This window comes from Neomonachus schauinslandi, chromosome 16 (assembly GCF_002201575.2).
Source record: "Neomonachus schauinslandi chromosome 16, ASM220157v2, whole genome shotgun sequence".
NCBI classification, from domain to species: Eukaryota; Metazoa; Chordata; class Mammalia; order Carnivora; family Phocidae; genus Neomonachus; species Neomonachus schauinslandi.
In genome coordinates, this window is record NC_058418.1 from 52,811,293 (window position 1) to 52,827,177 (window position 15,885).

A 15,885-nucleotide genomic window follows, 5' to 3' on the forward strand; every position below is an offset into this window, starting at 1 on the left:
TGAGGCGCGCATGCCTGGCCCCTCAGGGCACCAGCCTGGGGGTCCAGGCGCCCCCTACCCCCCCCACCGCCCCACGCCCCCCCCCCCCCCCCCCCCCCCCCAGCTCCGGCTCCGTGGACAGAGGCTGGAGCAGGAGAGCAGGACTCAGAGCTAGGACGGGGAAGCAGACGCAGCCCTCTACCCCATTACTCGGGGAACCCAGGTGGGTGCAGCACCCCCCTCCCGCCTCAGTCTCTCCTTCTGCCACTTCCATCCACTTCCACCTTGCTTCCTTCTCATCATCACCCTCCTCCCCCCTCCTGTGATTCATGGGTGGCGTGTGGCCGTCTCGTGCTGTAAATGGCTCCCAAGTCATCTTGGGGGTGGGCTCTGGCCTGGGAGCCCCTGTGACGGTGAGACGGCTAGGGGGCACCTGGAGCCCCAGGCTGGTGCCCTGAGGGGCCAGGCATGCGCGCCTCACATGCCCTTGTGACAGTCGGCGGGATGCTTTGCTCTGGGTTTGTCCTGGTTCAGGTGGCAGGCCCCCGAGGGGTGGCATGACAGAGCAGTCCTCCCTGCTGTGGGTGGAGGAAGGACCGAGAAGCGCCCAGGTGTGCCCGGGGGGCAAGGCCGATGGGACGAGCTCCGTCTGGGTGCTCCTGGTCGGCAGAGGATGAAGATGCCTTGAGTCGTGCTGTCCGAGAGCAGCCACGGGCCACACAGGGTGCCTGCGTTGTAACGTATTATGTCAAACGAAGAATGCAGATCCGAGGGCCACTGGCCACATTTCCAGTGCTCGGTAGCCGCCTGGACCTAGTGGTTGCTTATTGGGCAGCCCAGATGAAGAACACCTCCATCATCACAGAAAGTTCTGCTGGATGGGGCTGGACCCTAGCACTTTTCATTCTGACCCCGTGCTCCACGCACTGCTTCCCTGCCGGAGGAGGTAGCCTCCCAGCGCCGGAGGGTCTGGAGTCTTCCAGCATCGCTGAAGAGGGTCGTGTCCCGCTGCACATGCACGGCTGTTCTCTACCCAGGAGTGGTGTCGGGGCTGCAGGAGTCCCCACCCTCACCTGCCGGTCTCTCGCCCTGGGGGGGTCTCTGTCAGCTTCTCCGTATCCAAGTGAATCTGTTTCCTCCCCTCTCCCTCTCTCTTTCTCTCTCTCCCTCCCTCTCTCTCTCACCCACTCTCTCTTCCTCCTTATCTCTCCCCCATCCCCCTTTCTCTCTCCTTCTCTTTCTGTCCCTCTCTGTCTCTCTCATTCTCTCTCTCTCTCTCTCCCTCTCTCTATCTCTTGCTGTGTTTCGCTCTCTGCTTCTCTTGCAGTTTCTTTTTCTCTGATGTCTTTCTCCAGGCCTCTCTCCACCCCAAGCCCTTCTCTCTGTGCCTCTCAACTTAACTCCCTCTGTGCCTCCCGCTCCAACCTCCGTCCCTCTCCCAGGAACCTCCTTACAAAGCTGCTTTGTTAGAATTTGAATCCGTGCCTCACTCAGACCCCTGGGAGCTGACCTATCCGAGTTCAGGGAAGGTTAAGAGCCGCTCTTAGGCCAACGTGCCTTCTCCCAGCCCAGAGACACCGAGCACTCTGCCAGCAGGTCGAGTCGCCAGACAAAGGCGCCAGCCTCCCAGCCTGGTCCAATTGGTGTGTTTCTGGATGCTTTGTGTTTTTCAGCATGAGCTCCCTAATGCCATGTTATTAGAATCCCCGGGTGCAGAAAGGACCTATTTATCTTCTTTACCCCCTTAACGCCTTTTGTGCTGGTGTTTCATTGTGAGGAGGTAACTACATACGAACATAAACGGCCCGATGAAAGCATCCTCGGGGGCTCCTTGCCGGCCCATGGGGTGAGGTGGCCAGCATTTAAGAGCCCCGTGGTGCTGATCATCTGGGGATCTCGGCCTCGCAGTTGGGTGTCCGCCCGTCCAGGGGAAGTAGACAGAGCCCCCTGCTCTGTTTCGGGCGGAACCAGAACAAGGAGACTCTCCTTTCCTGATGGTCTCCAAGACTGGCTCTTCTCCCGAGAGGATCTCCAGAGGCCAGGCGGCAGGGGCAGGGACAGGGTGGGTTCCCTTCTTACTGGAAGCCGGCGAGAAAGAGCTTTCCGGTCTGAAAAGCACGTGCTGTTTTTTCCCTAAGAAGTTGGGCCAGGAAGGAGAACTTGGGAACAGTCACCCATAGTGCACCCTTGGCTGTTTTTCTCACCTCTCGAGACAATACAACAATGAGAGAGAACTTGGCAACTTTCGAAGAGGAAATTAGGCAGAATTTGCCTGGAACGGGGCCCTTCCAGTATTCGAAAGATTTATCGCTAGGAGAAGTTGGCGCTGGCCTGAGCAGGCCTGCCTGTTTCCAGGGGCTCTTTCCCATGCTTGAATCCAGTGACCCTCAAGACTCTGAGCTATGTCCCGTGTCCCATGGGGCCACGTCGTCCTGGCTTGGCTGCCCGCACAGCAGTATGGAATCTCTGTGCAGAAACTCGCCGTGTCCCCCGGGCCAGACACAGCCCAGGCCACTTTCCCTTTCATTGGAAGGCACTTAAAGATGCCTGCGCCGAGATCCTGGACGTCCCCCAGCAGCCTCCGTCCTTCTTCAAAACTAAACAGGCCAAAGGAAGGAGTAGTTCATAGCCCACCCTCTCTGGCTCCATCAGTGAGAGATGCGCCTCCCCTCTTCCGGAGGAAAGTCCTGGTCCACCCTCTTGTTTGTGGGTTGGGGCCTCCTGGAGATGGGAACTGGAGCCAAGTCCTTCCTCCTCCCCTTTCACTGGCATAATGCCTTCAGATTTCCCAGCCCAGTTCCTGGAAGCCTGGTGGAGCCCAGGCACGTGGCTCTCATGTTCAGGGTGGACAGCCTGTGTGGTCAGACAGACCCGAGTCCCCGCCCAGCTCCACTGTGCTCTCTCTGTGTAGCGTTGGGCAAGCAGGAATGACCTCTCTGGGCCGATGATTTATCTGTGAACTAGAGTCATAAGACCTGCCTCCTTGGACTATGTGAGGATCAGTGTCATTACGTGTAAGATACTTAGCACTGTGCCTGGTCACGGTAGGTGTTCAGGAAAAGACCGCCATGATTATTTCTCGGTCTTAATCAAATACGCCTTTGGGAAGAGAGGGTATCAAGGCTGAACAGTTCCCTTGACGTTTTACTGCGCATGAAATTTTCTTCAGTGAGCAGAATGGGTGATGCTTCATCCATCCATCTAGCTATCTACCCACCCAATCCATTTATATATCTGTCTGTCCACCCATCTGTCCATCCATCTACCCACACATCATCCATCCATCCATGTATCCATCTGATCATTCATTTGACAAGTCAGCCAACCTTTCACTTAACAAACATGTCTCGGGGTTTTGTGGACACAGTGGTGAATAGTCACACATGGTCCCCGACCTCACAGAGCTCACAGCCTGGAGAGAAAGAATAACAGTGAGATGAGCAATTGCAAGACTGTGGTTCTGTTAGATGAGGCAGCATCACCTGACTTGGTTGGGGATGGTGAGGGGGAAGCATTTCAGGTGAGCCCTGAAGAGTTAATGAGTCGTTCAGCGGGCGGTGCTGAGGGGAGTGAAGGCAGAGAGCCCCTGGTGGGATGTATGTTCTGTGCAAAAGCCAGATGAAGAGCAAAGCCAGCCAGGTCATGCTAGATTGTGCTACAGCGACGAGCAGCCCCAGCTTCTAAGTGGCTCAAAACAACAATGGATTATTTCTCACTCAGGCTGCGAGTCCACCGTGGGTCAGCTGGGAGCACTGCTCATGGAGCCGGCACCATCTGGAATGTTGCTGGTTACCACGGCAAAGGCCAGGGCCCCTGCTAAGTAATGCACCGGCTCCCGAGGGCTTCCAGCAGAAGCGACGCAGGTCACGTCGGCTCATGCTTTGTTGGCCAGAGCCAGCCCGTGGCTACCAGTCCTACCACGTGCTGGGAAGAGAGCTGGAAACGTTGGGGGAGGACGCTGATGACACCCAGCAAGTCTGGGCCTTGGTTTGCTCACCATGGCAGGGAGGGATAGGTTGGGCTAGAATTGGCTCCTTCACCCGTGGTCCGTGGTGTGTTCCGAAACTGCCTGTGTGTGTGTGTGTGTGTACAAATGGGCACCTTACTCAGATGTGAATCTTCAGCTTGTTTCAGTCTCTCAGAGCGTTTCAGGTTCCCATAAATCCCCCCAAAACTGAGAACTCCTGGACCAGGTGATCCTTGAAATCCCTTTGAGCCTTCGATTCACAGAGCCTCGTTTGCTAGAACGGCCGCCGCCGCCAGTCTTCCTGCAGGTGGAAGGAGGTGGCCATCCCCCCTCCCGGTTGTGCTGGGGCGTAGTGGCCCGGCGGGCACGGTGGGACACGGTCGCTGTCTCTGCCTGGACACCTGGACGGCACCTCCGCTCTTCGCCTTGGTGCGAGGAGTTTCCTGGGCGGACTTTGTGACACCAGCCTCACCCAGGAGGGGGCAGTTCCCCGGACCGGACTCGGCCTCCTTTCCCAGGCCTGTGGGTGCGACCGATAAACCGCCGGGGCAGGATGGGGCTCTGAGAGTGGCGGGAAGGAGTGCAGGGAAACAGAGAGGGGAGGGTGGTCCCAGCCGAGGTGCTGCGGGAGGCGAGGGGTTTCAAAGCTCACAGAAGAAGGGGCATGTGTGCCAGACGAGGAGCCCGGGCAGTGAGGGTGACGGTGTGCTCAGGGGCAAGGCTGGGTCAGCTCCCGGGGCGGGGGAGGGGGGCCCTCCCACCTGCTCTGAGTCTCAGTTCCTCACCTCAGAGGGATGCGTGCAAAGCACTGTGCTCGATAACTGGAAGATCACGTCAGCTGGTGTGACTGCACCGAGGGATCTCAGTTCGGGCCCGCGCCGCGGAGAGGCAGGTTCCTGGGCGTGTGCTATGGATGGGGAGGTCCAGAGTCACACAGCTCTTAGCTGGGATCTATCAGCTGCTCCGCTGGACCCAAACCTGCCTTCTTCCCGGAACGTGACGCCGACCTCCGGTTGAAACACCCACGAGAGGATGGATGTGGCTGGGCAGCTGGGTCGCACAAGCCAGGGGGCTCGCGCTCTTCCCCACGAGGGAAGACTTGGAACGTGGAGGGTGTTCTTCCTGGAAGGTTAGGCTGTGAGCCGAGGTGACCAGGGCAGGTGAGATGGGGTTGTGTCCCTGCAGACACCCTCCTCCCCTTCTAGACCACGAGGGCGCTGTGAAAGGCAGGACACAGTGGACCCAACTGAGACCTGGGGACAAGGTCCCGGGCGCCAGGGCAGGAGAGGAAATCTGTGTGGCCATGCCCGCTCAGCAGCAGGCTGCCGCCCACTGAGGTCTGGACAGAGCCAGACTGCCAGCGGGGGATCCCAGGAGGACTCGAGATGTAACCAGGAGAAGCCACAGCTCTGGCAGCTGGCTGGCTCCTTCAGGAGGAACAACAGCACATCCATTTGTGAGCAGGAGGAAGGGTCCAGTGGTGCCATGCAGATCAGTCAGGACTCCCAGATGTAAGCAGCCAAAATGGACTCAGGCAATCGCCAGCAGCAAAGGAATATGCTAGAAGGATTGATGGGAGCCTGGAGAACAGGCTTGGAAAACGGACTAGAGCCGAGGCAGGTGATGGGACCATGTCCCAGCCAAGCATTCACCTTTACAGGATGACACTGCTGTGCCTCATAATGAATTCTTCCCTCCTTCGTCCTGACGTTACTTTGCTGCAGCCTAGATCACCTGCTCACGCTCAACCCAGACAGGCCGGGGACCCCCTTAAAGATCCCTACCAGGGACTCGCACGTCGGGGAGGTCCCCAGAATGGGAATGGGCTGCGCCAGGTTATGAGGGAGACAGGTCTGTGTTGGACAGGCTGCCGAGGCAAAGGAAGGGGGTCGCCGTCGACTGCTCACGACCAGGGCTCCGCGGTTTGTGTTCGTTCGTTCTTGTGCAACCAGCCCTGACCGCACCAGCACTACTACTCAGCGCCGGTGGTTTGGGAATAAGATTCTGCCCTCAGGGAGCTCACCGTCCACTCATTGATTTGTTCGTTCATTCATTCAGCAAGTCTCGCTCGGCCACCCGGTGCCCCAGGTCCTGGGGATACGGTGGTGGTCACACAGGGACATGTGTTTGCGGGGCACTGTGCTGGGGCCAGTGGGCACAGAAGAGGGACGGATGCACTTCTCCCCCTCTCCTTCCTCCTGTCTTCTCTGTCTTCCTTTTTGTCCTCACTTGGCCATTCAGTCCAGCCAGTGACACATTATGGGCACTGCCCGGGCCCACGGTGCTCCCTCAGAATCAGTAGAAGAGCCCAATCAGCCCTAAGCCTGTGTGGCCATACCTCCCATACTCATTTCCCACGGCTGCTGTGACAAATTACCACAGGCGTAGCTGTCGGAACAACACAAATTTATTATTTGTTCACGGTTCTAGAGGCCAGAAGTCCAGCACGGGTCCCACTGGGCTAGAATCAAAGTGTCAGCAGGCTAGTTCTTCTGGAAGCTCTTAGGAAAATGGGTTTCCTTGCATCCTCCAGCTTCAGAGACTGCTGGTGCCCCTTGGCTTGTGGCCAAATCCCTCCAGCCTCTGCTATCTGTCCGACTCTCCAACCTCCTCATGACCCTTCTGATGACAGCGGCTCACCCACATAATCGGGAATAACCTCCGCATCTCAAGGTCCTTAACTGACTCACATCTGCGAAGCCCCTTTGCCGCCTACGGTAACGTATTCACCAGGATCAGTGTGTGGACCATCTTCGGGCGTCCTGTATCTGGCCTCCTACACCTGCCCCTCTCTCTGGCGCACTTGGTGTGTGAGAGAGCACAGACTGGGCGTGTGCTGGGGCCGGCTCATACTGGCCAGTACCAGCTCCTGAGAGCCCATCCTACTCATCTCTTCCAACTCTGGTCCAGGGTGGCCCAGGATCGGCCAAGGCGGGATCGTTTATAGCCCCAAGGGTGGCTCGTGCTGTGGTCAGGCTTTCTTATTCTGGAAAACCTGTTGTTCCACAATTATCACCACCCCACTGGCCGTGGCTGCACGGATCCTGAGCCCCACAGTTTGTAGAGTGTCTGCACGTGCCAGGTGCGGAGCGAAGTAAGCACTTTACAGGGATTATCTCATTGTTGGGGATCTTTGCATCGCTGTCCCTCAGCGTGGAGTATATTTTATTGTCCTAATGAACAGGAATTGTCACAAGACCACAGAGCTAGGTCAGCACTGAGAGGAGGTGACTCAGCCACAGATTCTCTGGGGTGCTGCTGGTCCTTTGGCAGACTCCCACCTCCCCAGTCAGGTGGCGCAGGCTCTGTGTCTTTGGGGTACTTGAACCCAGGTCTTTTGGAGACTCAGCCATTGCAGAGGTCCCGGGATCACACAGATGGTGTCCCTGGGTCTGCTCCCTACTCGGGGCAGAGGTGCAAACTTGCCTTGTGTCCGTGGGCTGGCCTCAGTCTGAGATTTGGAACGAGTCTCTGAGCTTGCCCACAGGAGCCTGATACCCCGCCGTACTGGCCACTGAGCTGGTTCATTTGTTCAAGCCCAGAGATTGCCCCAGACTCTGCCCTGGGTGAGCAGCTGAGATTCATCAACAATTTGGGTGGGGAACCTGGATCCCCTGGACAGAGGGGGACCCTGAAGTTGGACCACTTGTACGTGCATGCATGTGTGTGTCCGTGTGGGTGGGGAACAGAAGTTGGACTTTGATGCTTGGAAAGAGGCTCCGGCCTTTGTGAGAGTCCCTGGACCATCAAGGTCGGGGTCAACTTGGAGCAGAGGGCTGTGGGGTCAGGCGAGAACAGACACTGCATTTCTGCCCTTGGGGTTGGTCAGTGGAAAACTTGGAATGCCATAACTATGGTTTACAGCATGAGTCGGACTGCCCGGGTTCAAGTCTTGGCCCCGCACCTACTGCCTGTGAGCCTGTGGGAAAGCTCCTAACCTCCCCCAAGCCTCATTTTCCTCATTTGTACCATAGGGGTGACGATGCTGAGGGTACCAACTTCCCAGGGTAGACTTGCGAGGACCCAACAAGCCAGTTGGGCCACGTTTTATTTGAGAGGAACTAATGATGGTTTTGGTGATGACAGCAGTGACCTCATTTGTGGGTGACCACCTGCTCTGTGCCAGGCCCGATTATCTGTGCTCCCCAGGAATCATTCCCAGTCCTCATGACATTCCTGCAAGGTCAGGGTTCGTGGCCCCATCTTACAGACAAGAGAAGCCAGGCCGAGTTGTCAAAGTCTGTGAATGAGGGTGGCATGGATCTGGGAAGGTTTTGCCCCCTATGTGGTGATTTTTAACTTGGGTCGGCCTGAGTTCAAGGCTAGGCGCCTTCTTCCCTGACCTTCTGCAGTTGGCAAGAGGCTAAACCCACCGGCTTTGAAGCCAGCCTGCCTGCGTTTGAGTGTACTTAGTTGATGTGAGATCTTGGAGTCTCAGTTTGTCCCCCTGTGAAATGGGCATAGTGCTAGTGAGCTCACGGGGCTGTTGTGAGGGTTGACAACAGAATGTGTGGCTAACAAATGCCAGGCACCTGGAGCAGCGCCTGATGGAAAGGAGGCGCCCGAACTGCTCCCACTCCCAGCATCCCACCACCATACCTCCCTCTTCCCATTCATCCCGGTCCCTCCCGTGATCCTAAATGACCTAAGTCAAGATATGTGTACAGTGAACGCTTCCAGCCACCAGTGTCTGGAGTCACTCATACCCAGCAAAATAAGCACACAATGGCAGTGATGTCTTATTTCAGGAAAAGCCCGCTGGTAGCTGCTTCTGTTTTGGTTTTGTACCCAGGAGGTTTCACTGGGTGAATCCCTGTGTGAGGGCCGCAGAGCAGACTCTGCTGGGTAGAGCAGGCTGGGCCCCGCGTGCTTGTGCCCTGAAATGCTGCAAGCCGGTGACTGGACCTCGCTGTCCTCTTCTTGTCGTTGCAGGCTGCCAACAGCTACCTTCGAGACCAGTGGTTCCATTCTCTGCAGTGGAAGGTAAGTCCTGACTCGGTGGCTCGTTGAAGGCGGCTCTGTCTCAGGCCGCCTCCTGTAGGCTCACAGCTAGTCCGTTACCCAGAGGTGTGAGGGCGGACATCTCTTGCCTTCCAGACGGCTCAGCCGAGGAGCCTCGCCCCATTGTGTAAAAGCCTCTCCCGCTTCTCCCTCTGATGTTCGATGCCTTTCTCCCTGCGATGGCATTCCTGCCCCGTTGGCCACTGACTTTGCTCATGGGCTTTCTAGCATTGTGTCTGCTTCCAAAAGGATCGTAGAAGCCCTTGCTTTCAGAACAGGGGCTCTCCTGAGGGGCCGGGTGAGGCAGGGCTCAGGGTCTCAAGATGCTGGGTTGAAAGTAACTTCTGAAGGTTGCTCCAAACATAAATCTGCCAGAGATTCAGACACCCAACCATTCTTCCGCAGTCTTCACTTCCTTTTAGCTACCTGGTTCTTTGGCCTAATTTTCCTGTTCACCCTCTGCGTAGGATGGTCCAGAGCCTTTTAGCACATAAGGAAATGAGTCCTCTGCTGGTCACTTTCAAGACCCAGGGGCCAGATCTGCTGCAAAGGATCCTCCCAGCCCCCCGGGAAATCCACGTTCTGCTCCAGGGTGTGGAATGTGCCCTCAGCTTCTCCTTATGCCCCGCCTCCCCGTCCCTCCCCCTTTCTGATCTTTTAGTTTAGAACAAACCGTGACGGTCGTGTGGCCTCACCGAGCCAGCAGGGTATGGCTGGAATGAGCGTGCGTGTCCTGAGCTGTCAGTCGTTACAGTAAGCTGGAGAGCTGCGGAGGATGAGCGGCAGGCGCTGTGTAGGGCGTGAGGCCGAGTGCCACGTTGGGCTGACCAAGGGAACACTCGGAATTCCTCCCATGCCTCGGAGGGACTCTTGTCACAGCCGGCCCAAGGACGGAAATACAACCCCGGAAAATGACATTCCTGGCCCCAAAGAGGGCCACTCCTCCCCACTCCCCCGACAGCTGCAGGTCGTCCTGCTTGGTGCCCATGTGGCAATCTCAGAAGCTCAACAAGAAGTCTCCAAGTTGGGGCTGCAGAGGGAAAGGATTCGAATTTATTGAGCACCTACTGTGTGCCAGGCCCATGAAGCTGGGCTCATCGTGGCCATTTCACGCCCGCCACAGCCCTTGTAAGGCTGATGTCTGTCACTGCTCCCATTTTATGCATGGGGAAGGTGAGGCTCGGCTGGAGCCCGGCTCCCATAGCTAGTCAGGGCTGGAGGGAGGGGTCAAACCTGGGTCTCTCTCATGCCCACAGGTTTCTGAATGTAGGCAGCAGGCAGCGGGTGACAGTGAGGAAGGCAAGGTGGCACATTCCTGCCCACGGAGTCAGCAAGAGCTGCTGAGAGCTCAGTTTCCCCAACAAGATTATCCCTCGTCCCTGAGGCCTGGCTCTCTGCGGCCCCGTGTATCCCAAGACAGGCAGGGCTTATGTCAGGACCTGCTGGGGGCCCGTCTGGGAGTCAAATGCCAGAGCAGTCGAGGGGCAGGGAAGATAATAGGGATGGAGTGGTTGGGGAGCTACTGAAGGAAGGGGCCATTTCACTGCCGCAGACCTCGGCTGCTTGGCCTCCTCCCCCTTCTGTTGTCCGTGTGTGTTTTCCAAGTGAGTGGAAAGCTCAGTAGGTGATTGCCTTGCTTTGTCTTAGCTCAGGAAGGGGCAGGAAGGACTTGGAGACATACTGTCCACTTGACAGGTGGGGAAAATGCCGCATTGCAGAGGTGGCCAAGACCCATGCCAAGGGAGAGGTTGGCTCTCTTCAGTGGTACTCCTCAGAGCCCTGCATTTGGCTGCATGTTCTTCAACTGTTGTCTACGGCCTATGGGAACACCTAAGAGGCAGTGCTTGGGGAATTCGTGAATAGTGTGCAGCTAGGAGGGATGACTAAGATGGTGGGCACGGAGAGCTGAATTTCGGAGACTGACTGGCTAGAAAGATGATTTGAAAGTGACAATCTTGAAACGTACAAATTTAAACGTCAAGTTTAATTTCAGATGATTGACTGAACAGGTATGGAATTGGGGATCCCTGGGCTTCCAGCAGTGTTCAGGAAGACCTGAATGTCTGCACTCAATTTTGGTGGCATTTGGTTTCTTTATGGTTGTTAAATTTAAAAAAACAAAAGCCACCCCGCCTAAAAAAATAAAAACAAACAAAAGCATCCAGGAAACCCAAGTCACAGTTTCAAGGAACTGGCAAATGCCTGGCAGTGTGTGGCCCTTTTGCCAAGTGGCAGATGGTGACCTTTGTTATCACTGTATAAGCTTTCACTTGTGTCTTAGGCGGCTGTAAGACACTGGCAGTCTTCCTCCTTTGACAATTGCCCCCCCCAATAATTTAGGTATGCTGCCACCAGGTGGCAGTGTATCTTAGTGTCAGCACCTTGGTTTCAGTTTTGATGAGATTGGAAGAGGCATGTCCTCCTTACTTTTTAAAATGGCGAAGAAATTTAAGGTGTTTTGGAGGCCCTTCGGGCTAGCAAAATCAGCTGAGAGACCTGGATTCGAATTCTGGTTCTCTTAGGGTCTGGGTAGACTCTAGGGAAGTGTTCATTAATTCAGACGCAGTTACAATGTACCACGCACGGCTGTGTACTTTTCTGTGCTTTGTCATTCAGCAAATGAGGGAACCAAGGCTCAGAAAGGTCCAATTACCCATAGCCGCGCAGCAGATCTTAGTACAGATCTGTGGGGCTGCCCTGCCTCCCGCTTGATCCAGCTATGCCTGATTCTGAGCTTTGGATGCTTCAGCCCACTTAGGATGTGACCTTCTGCCTCTCCTGATGGAGCCTCTTTTTTCGCCATATCTATAACCAATCTTCTTGGCTTTTTTCCTTTTCCTCTTCTCAGTATCTTTTTAGAAAATCAAAAATAAGGACTTTAGAAATCCTGCAACCTCAGCCTGATCAAAATTTTCTACGTGTTGTTTTTGTCCTTTTCCTGTACATCAACGTGTGTGTGCATATCGTTGCTGCAGTGCTGTGTGGAGAAACCATTCTTCTATTTGTAAGGAATTTTGCCTCTTAAATACTACACTCCCATTGGTTTAGTTTTTACTGAGTTCTACTGGTGTCTCTAGGGCTTTCTCAACAGAGAATTGCTCCCAAGGGGAGCCAAATTGGTTCTTCGGGGCTTAAAAAACCTTAAGTTATTACAATAGTACGTGGCCCTGCGAAGTTCAACCCCAGTCAACAAAATCTAATTTTTTAGTATTTAATTTCAAAGGGAGGAAGGGAAATAGGAGGAAAATGCCTAAAAAGGCTCCTGGGGTGGGGGTGGGGGGCAAGGATAATTAGAAAAAGGCTGAGAAATGCTCAGTCTGCCCCAGGTGGTGTTGTGGGACAAGACAGAGCGTAAATAGGATACCTGTGTGATCGTCTTACCTCCCTCCTGGTAATCCTGTTGTTCAGTGACCTCACCGCCGGGCTTCTGCCTTCTCGCACTGTCACAGTCTGCTTGGTGAGTTGTTTTGGCCCAGACCCTGTATTGTGAGCATCGTTTGGTCTCCCTATTCTGAATAGTCCGTCGTTACTGACGCTTGCATGTGAGAACATCCGAGTCACTGGCCCATGCTCCCAAGGCTACCCAGAAGGGTCCCAGCTCCTGGGTTCACCTTCCCTGCTCCACCCGCCCCTCCGCCTCCTCCCCTCTTCCACTCGGCCTCCTGCCTTTGGCCAGCACTGCTCAGGGAGACCTTCTCACCGGAGGACAACCAGCTTCTCCAGGCCCAGGAAGGAGGGTGGACGGGGCTACTCTGGGTGGTAGGACAGTAGCAGTAGCCCTCCTAGGGTCCTCTGGAGCAGAGCATGCTGTCCTGAGGGCTCCCTGGAGAGGCCAGCCCTGTTTGGTTTGGGTGGTTTGGCCCCTGAGGCCAATTCCTAGGGGTGGGGAAACATAAACAGTTGTAGTGAGTTAATGAGGCCTCATTTCTGAGTCAGAGATGCACCTTGGAGGCCAGGTCCTGTGGAGACAGGCCTGTCTGTGTGTGTAAGACCGGGAAGGGACAGACCTGCCGACGTGTGCAAGGCCATGAGGGGACAGCCCTGTCCCTGTGTGCAAGGCATGTGAGGGCGTCATGTGTGTTTACGAAGCTGCGAGAAGACCGGCCTGTTTCTGTGTCCCAAGTTTTGAGGCAAGAGGCCTGGGTGTGCACGACTGTGCGGGTCAGGCCTGTCGGGGTGGACAGCCCCTGGCTGGGAGGAAGCATGCACCAGGCCCATAAGGGAGCCCACAAGGATCGAGATACACGTGTTTCGCATAGCTGGCACTTCTGGAGTCTCCAGCTCTGGAAAACGGCCTTTTCACTTCCTGAGAGGGGTTCCATTGTGGGCCGTTGCACAGAAGTCTTGAAAACCAAGATGGTCTTATCCCTGGAGGAAGCTGGGTTATCCCAAGTGCTGGGGGCAGAGAAGCGGACTCCACATGAGACGAGAAGCTGACCTGTTTTCCTGGCCCAAGGCTGCGGGGCAGAGGCATGTCCTGGGCTCTGGGAAAATCCCAGCTCAAGTTTGTATCCTGTCTGGCATTCCGCCCTGGCCATGCTGCCTCCTCTCCTTGAGCAGGTTTCCCCAAGCCCCTGGGGTGGCCACAGCCTCGTGGTCACCCCATCCCTGGCTCTGTCCCTCTTCTGTACAGAGCAGGAAGGTAGAAAGGAACGTGGGATGCACATGCCTGTGTGAGTGAATGAGTGTGTGAGAGAGAGAGAGAATGTTGCATGTGAGGGGTAACCATGTTAGGAGTGTATTGGGTGTGCAGTGGGTTTATTTGAGCCTCAGTTTTCTCCTCTGTCTATTGGGGATAATCCAGCACCTTGCTCACTGGGTCCGGGCGGGGTGGGATGCTCTGCTGTGCATGAGGCAGTTAGAAGGGGGCTGGCAGCCGCTGTGAGAGCCTCACAGGCACTCTGATCAGTGTGGCTCAGCGCGCACCACCACCCCCCCCCAGCCCCTGCACTGCCCCTGCGAGGCGTGTTTTAGAATCGGGGATGGGTGGGGGGCGCCTGGGTGGCTCAGATGGTTAAGCGTCTGCCTTCGGCTCAGGTCGTGATCCCAGGGTCCTGGGATCGAGCCCCGCATCGGGCTCCCTGCTCCACGGAGAGCTTGCTTCTCCCTCTGCCTCTCTCCCTGCTCATGCTTTCTCTCTCTCTCTGTATCTCTGTGTCTCAAATGAATTAATAAAATCTTAAAAAAAAAAAAAGAATTGGGGTTGGGTGGGAAGTGTCCTCAGGAGGGCCTTACCTGCAGCGGGCGGCTGCCGTTCCTCAAGGCTTTCGAGCACTGCTGTGCCTGGCACTTCACGCATGGGCACTCCCTTAATCCTCTCCCGGTCCTGCCCGGTCTTCACCACCCCATCTCATAGACGGGGGGCCAAGGGCATTACCAAGGACAGCCAGCTCCTGATGGTGCCACAGTTGAGCTTCCACATCAGGCCCTGGCTGAGTCTGACGTGGGGCTGAGCCCATCCTATGCTTGGAGCCTCCACCGAGCCATAGCCACCATCAGGGGCCCCCGTGTGCAGGCGAAGAACTGGAGGCCCAGAGGTGAAGACTGCAGCTGGAAGCCTAGGTCCCTGCCCCCATAGGAGGCTTCAGGGGGGCTGGACGCCTCACCCCATCTCCACATGGTGAGAGGGGGCGGTCCAGCTGGTGCCCAGATTCCCAGGCAGCCAGGTCAGAGGGACAAAAAGGGCCCTAGAGCTGATGCCCCTTCCCCAGAGGGAAGCTCCTGGGGAAGGGTGGACCCTCCAGTGGGTGCCATCACCCCCAACTCTGACCTTCCTCCTAGACCCACCTCCCTCTTCCTTCTTGGGCCTTTCCTCCTGGGGAAGAGCCACGTCTAGTCCTGCATCTATGGCCCCTAGACGCCTCTGGACCCAACCGCAAACCTCCCCGAGCTGCACCCCCCCCAGCCTGTGTGCCCCGAGTCTTCATCCAGCTCCCCCTTCAGCAAAGGCAGCAAGTGACCATCGTCACCCATTGAATCCTCACAAGCCTGAGGAGGAGCCTGGTCTCCCTATTTCCCATTTCACAGATGTGGAGACGGAGGCTGAGAGGTTAAACCCCTCGCTCAGGGTCAGGGGCGGAGCTGCAGTGTGGACAGAACTCCGAGTCCAGAACCTGGGGTGGATCTCGACCACCGGGAACGTGGCTCCCAGCTGCACACGTGTGTGTGTGTTCCTGCAGCAGACACGCACGCACACCGGACAGTTCCTCACACTCGTGGGCTGGCACCGCCCGGCCGGCCCTCAGCACCTTTCTCTCCCGGTGTCTGGCGCACGCTGGGCCTCGGTGTCTCTGTTTCGCTCGGCATTTCATGAGAGCTTTACATTTTTTTCTCAGTCTCGCAGACGTCAGCGCGAGGGTTATGGGAGTTAGCCTCTGGCTAGGCAGTCCCGTTTCTCGTGGGTAAGGGCTGATTGCCCTACCTTGTCCTACATGCCCCAGGACCACTGTCAGGCCACCTTTCCTGGGCCCCGAAGGTCAAGCTCAGGACCAGCCCGCCTCCACATCTGCCCCAAACACACCAGTGTCCTCAGATGCCAACATCGAGGCTCTGCGTGCCCAGACCCAGCTTGGCTCCCGACCCCGCTGCACTGGGCCACCGCCCTCCAGTGTGGCTCCTGGCTGGGCTTGCCTGCCCCGGCCAGGACGCCCCCTTGTCTGGAGGGAAGGCAGTGACCCCTGCGCACCCCTCCCTGCCCCCATCACCCTCCTCTGTGTCCTTCTTCCCCTTGCTCTCTCCATCCTTTTTATAGCCATCTTGAAAACACCTTCACAGCCACACCAAGGGCAAAGCCGCTGGGCTCCTGCCAGCCCCCATCCGACGTCCGATTTCACTCTCGCAAACGTCCTTCCTCAGCCTTGCCGCTGAGACATCTCGACGTGGCCGGGCCTATATGCATCAGCTCTCTAACAGCTGCGTAACATCTGTGAAGAGCTTGT

General features: G+C 56.5%; 1 protein-coding gene across 1 annotated transcript in view; it reads left to right on the forward strand.

Annotated features, from left to right (window-relative positions):
- Nucleotides 1–15,885, forward strand: part of LOC110593872 (c-Maf inducing protein) — a 227,556-nt gene that overhangs the window by 138,699 nt on the left and 72,972 nt on the right. The window contains exon 3 of the mRNA XM_044911310.1: nt 8,879–8,929. Coding sequence (XP_044767245.1) covers nt 8,879–8,929 — 51 coding nt within the window. The remainder of the gene's footprint in view (nt 1–8,878; nt 8,930–15,885) is intronic.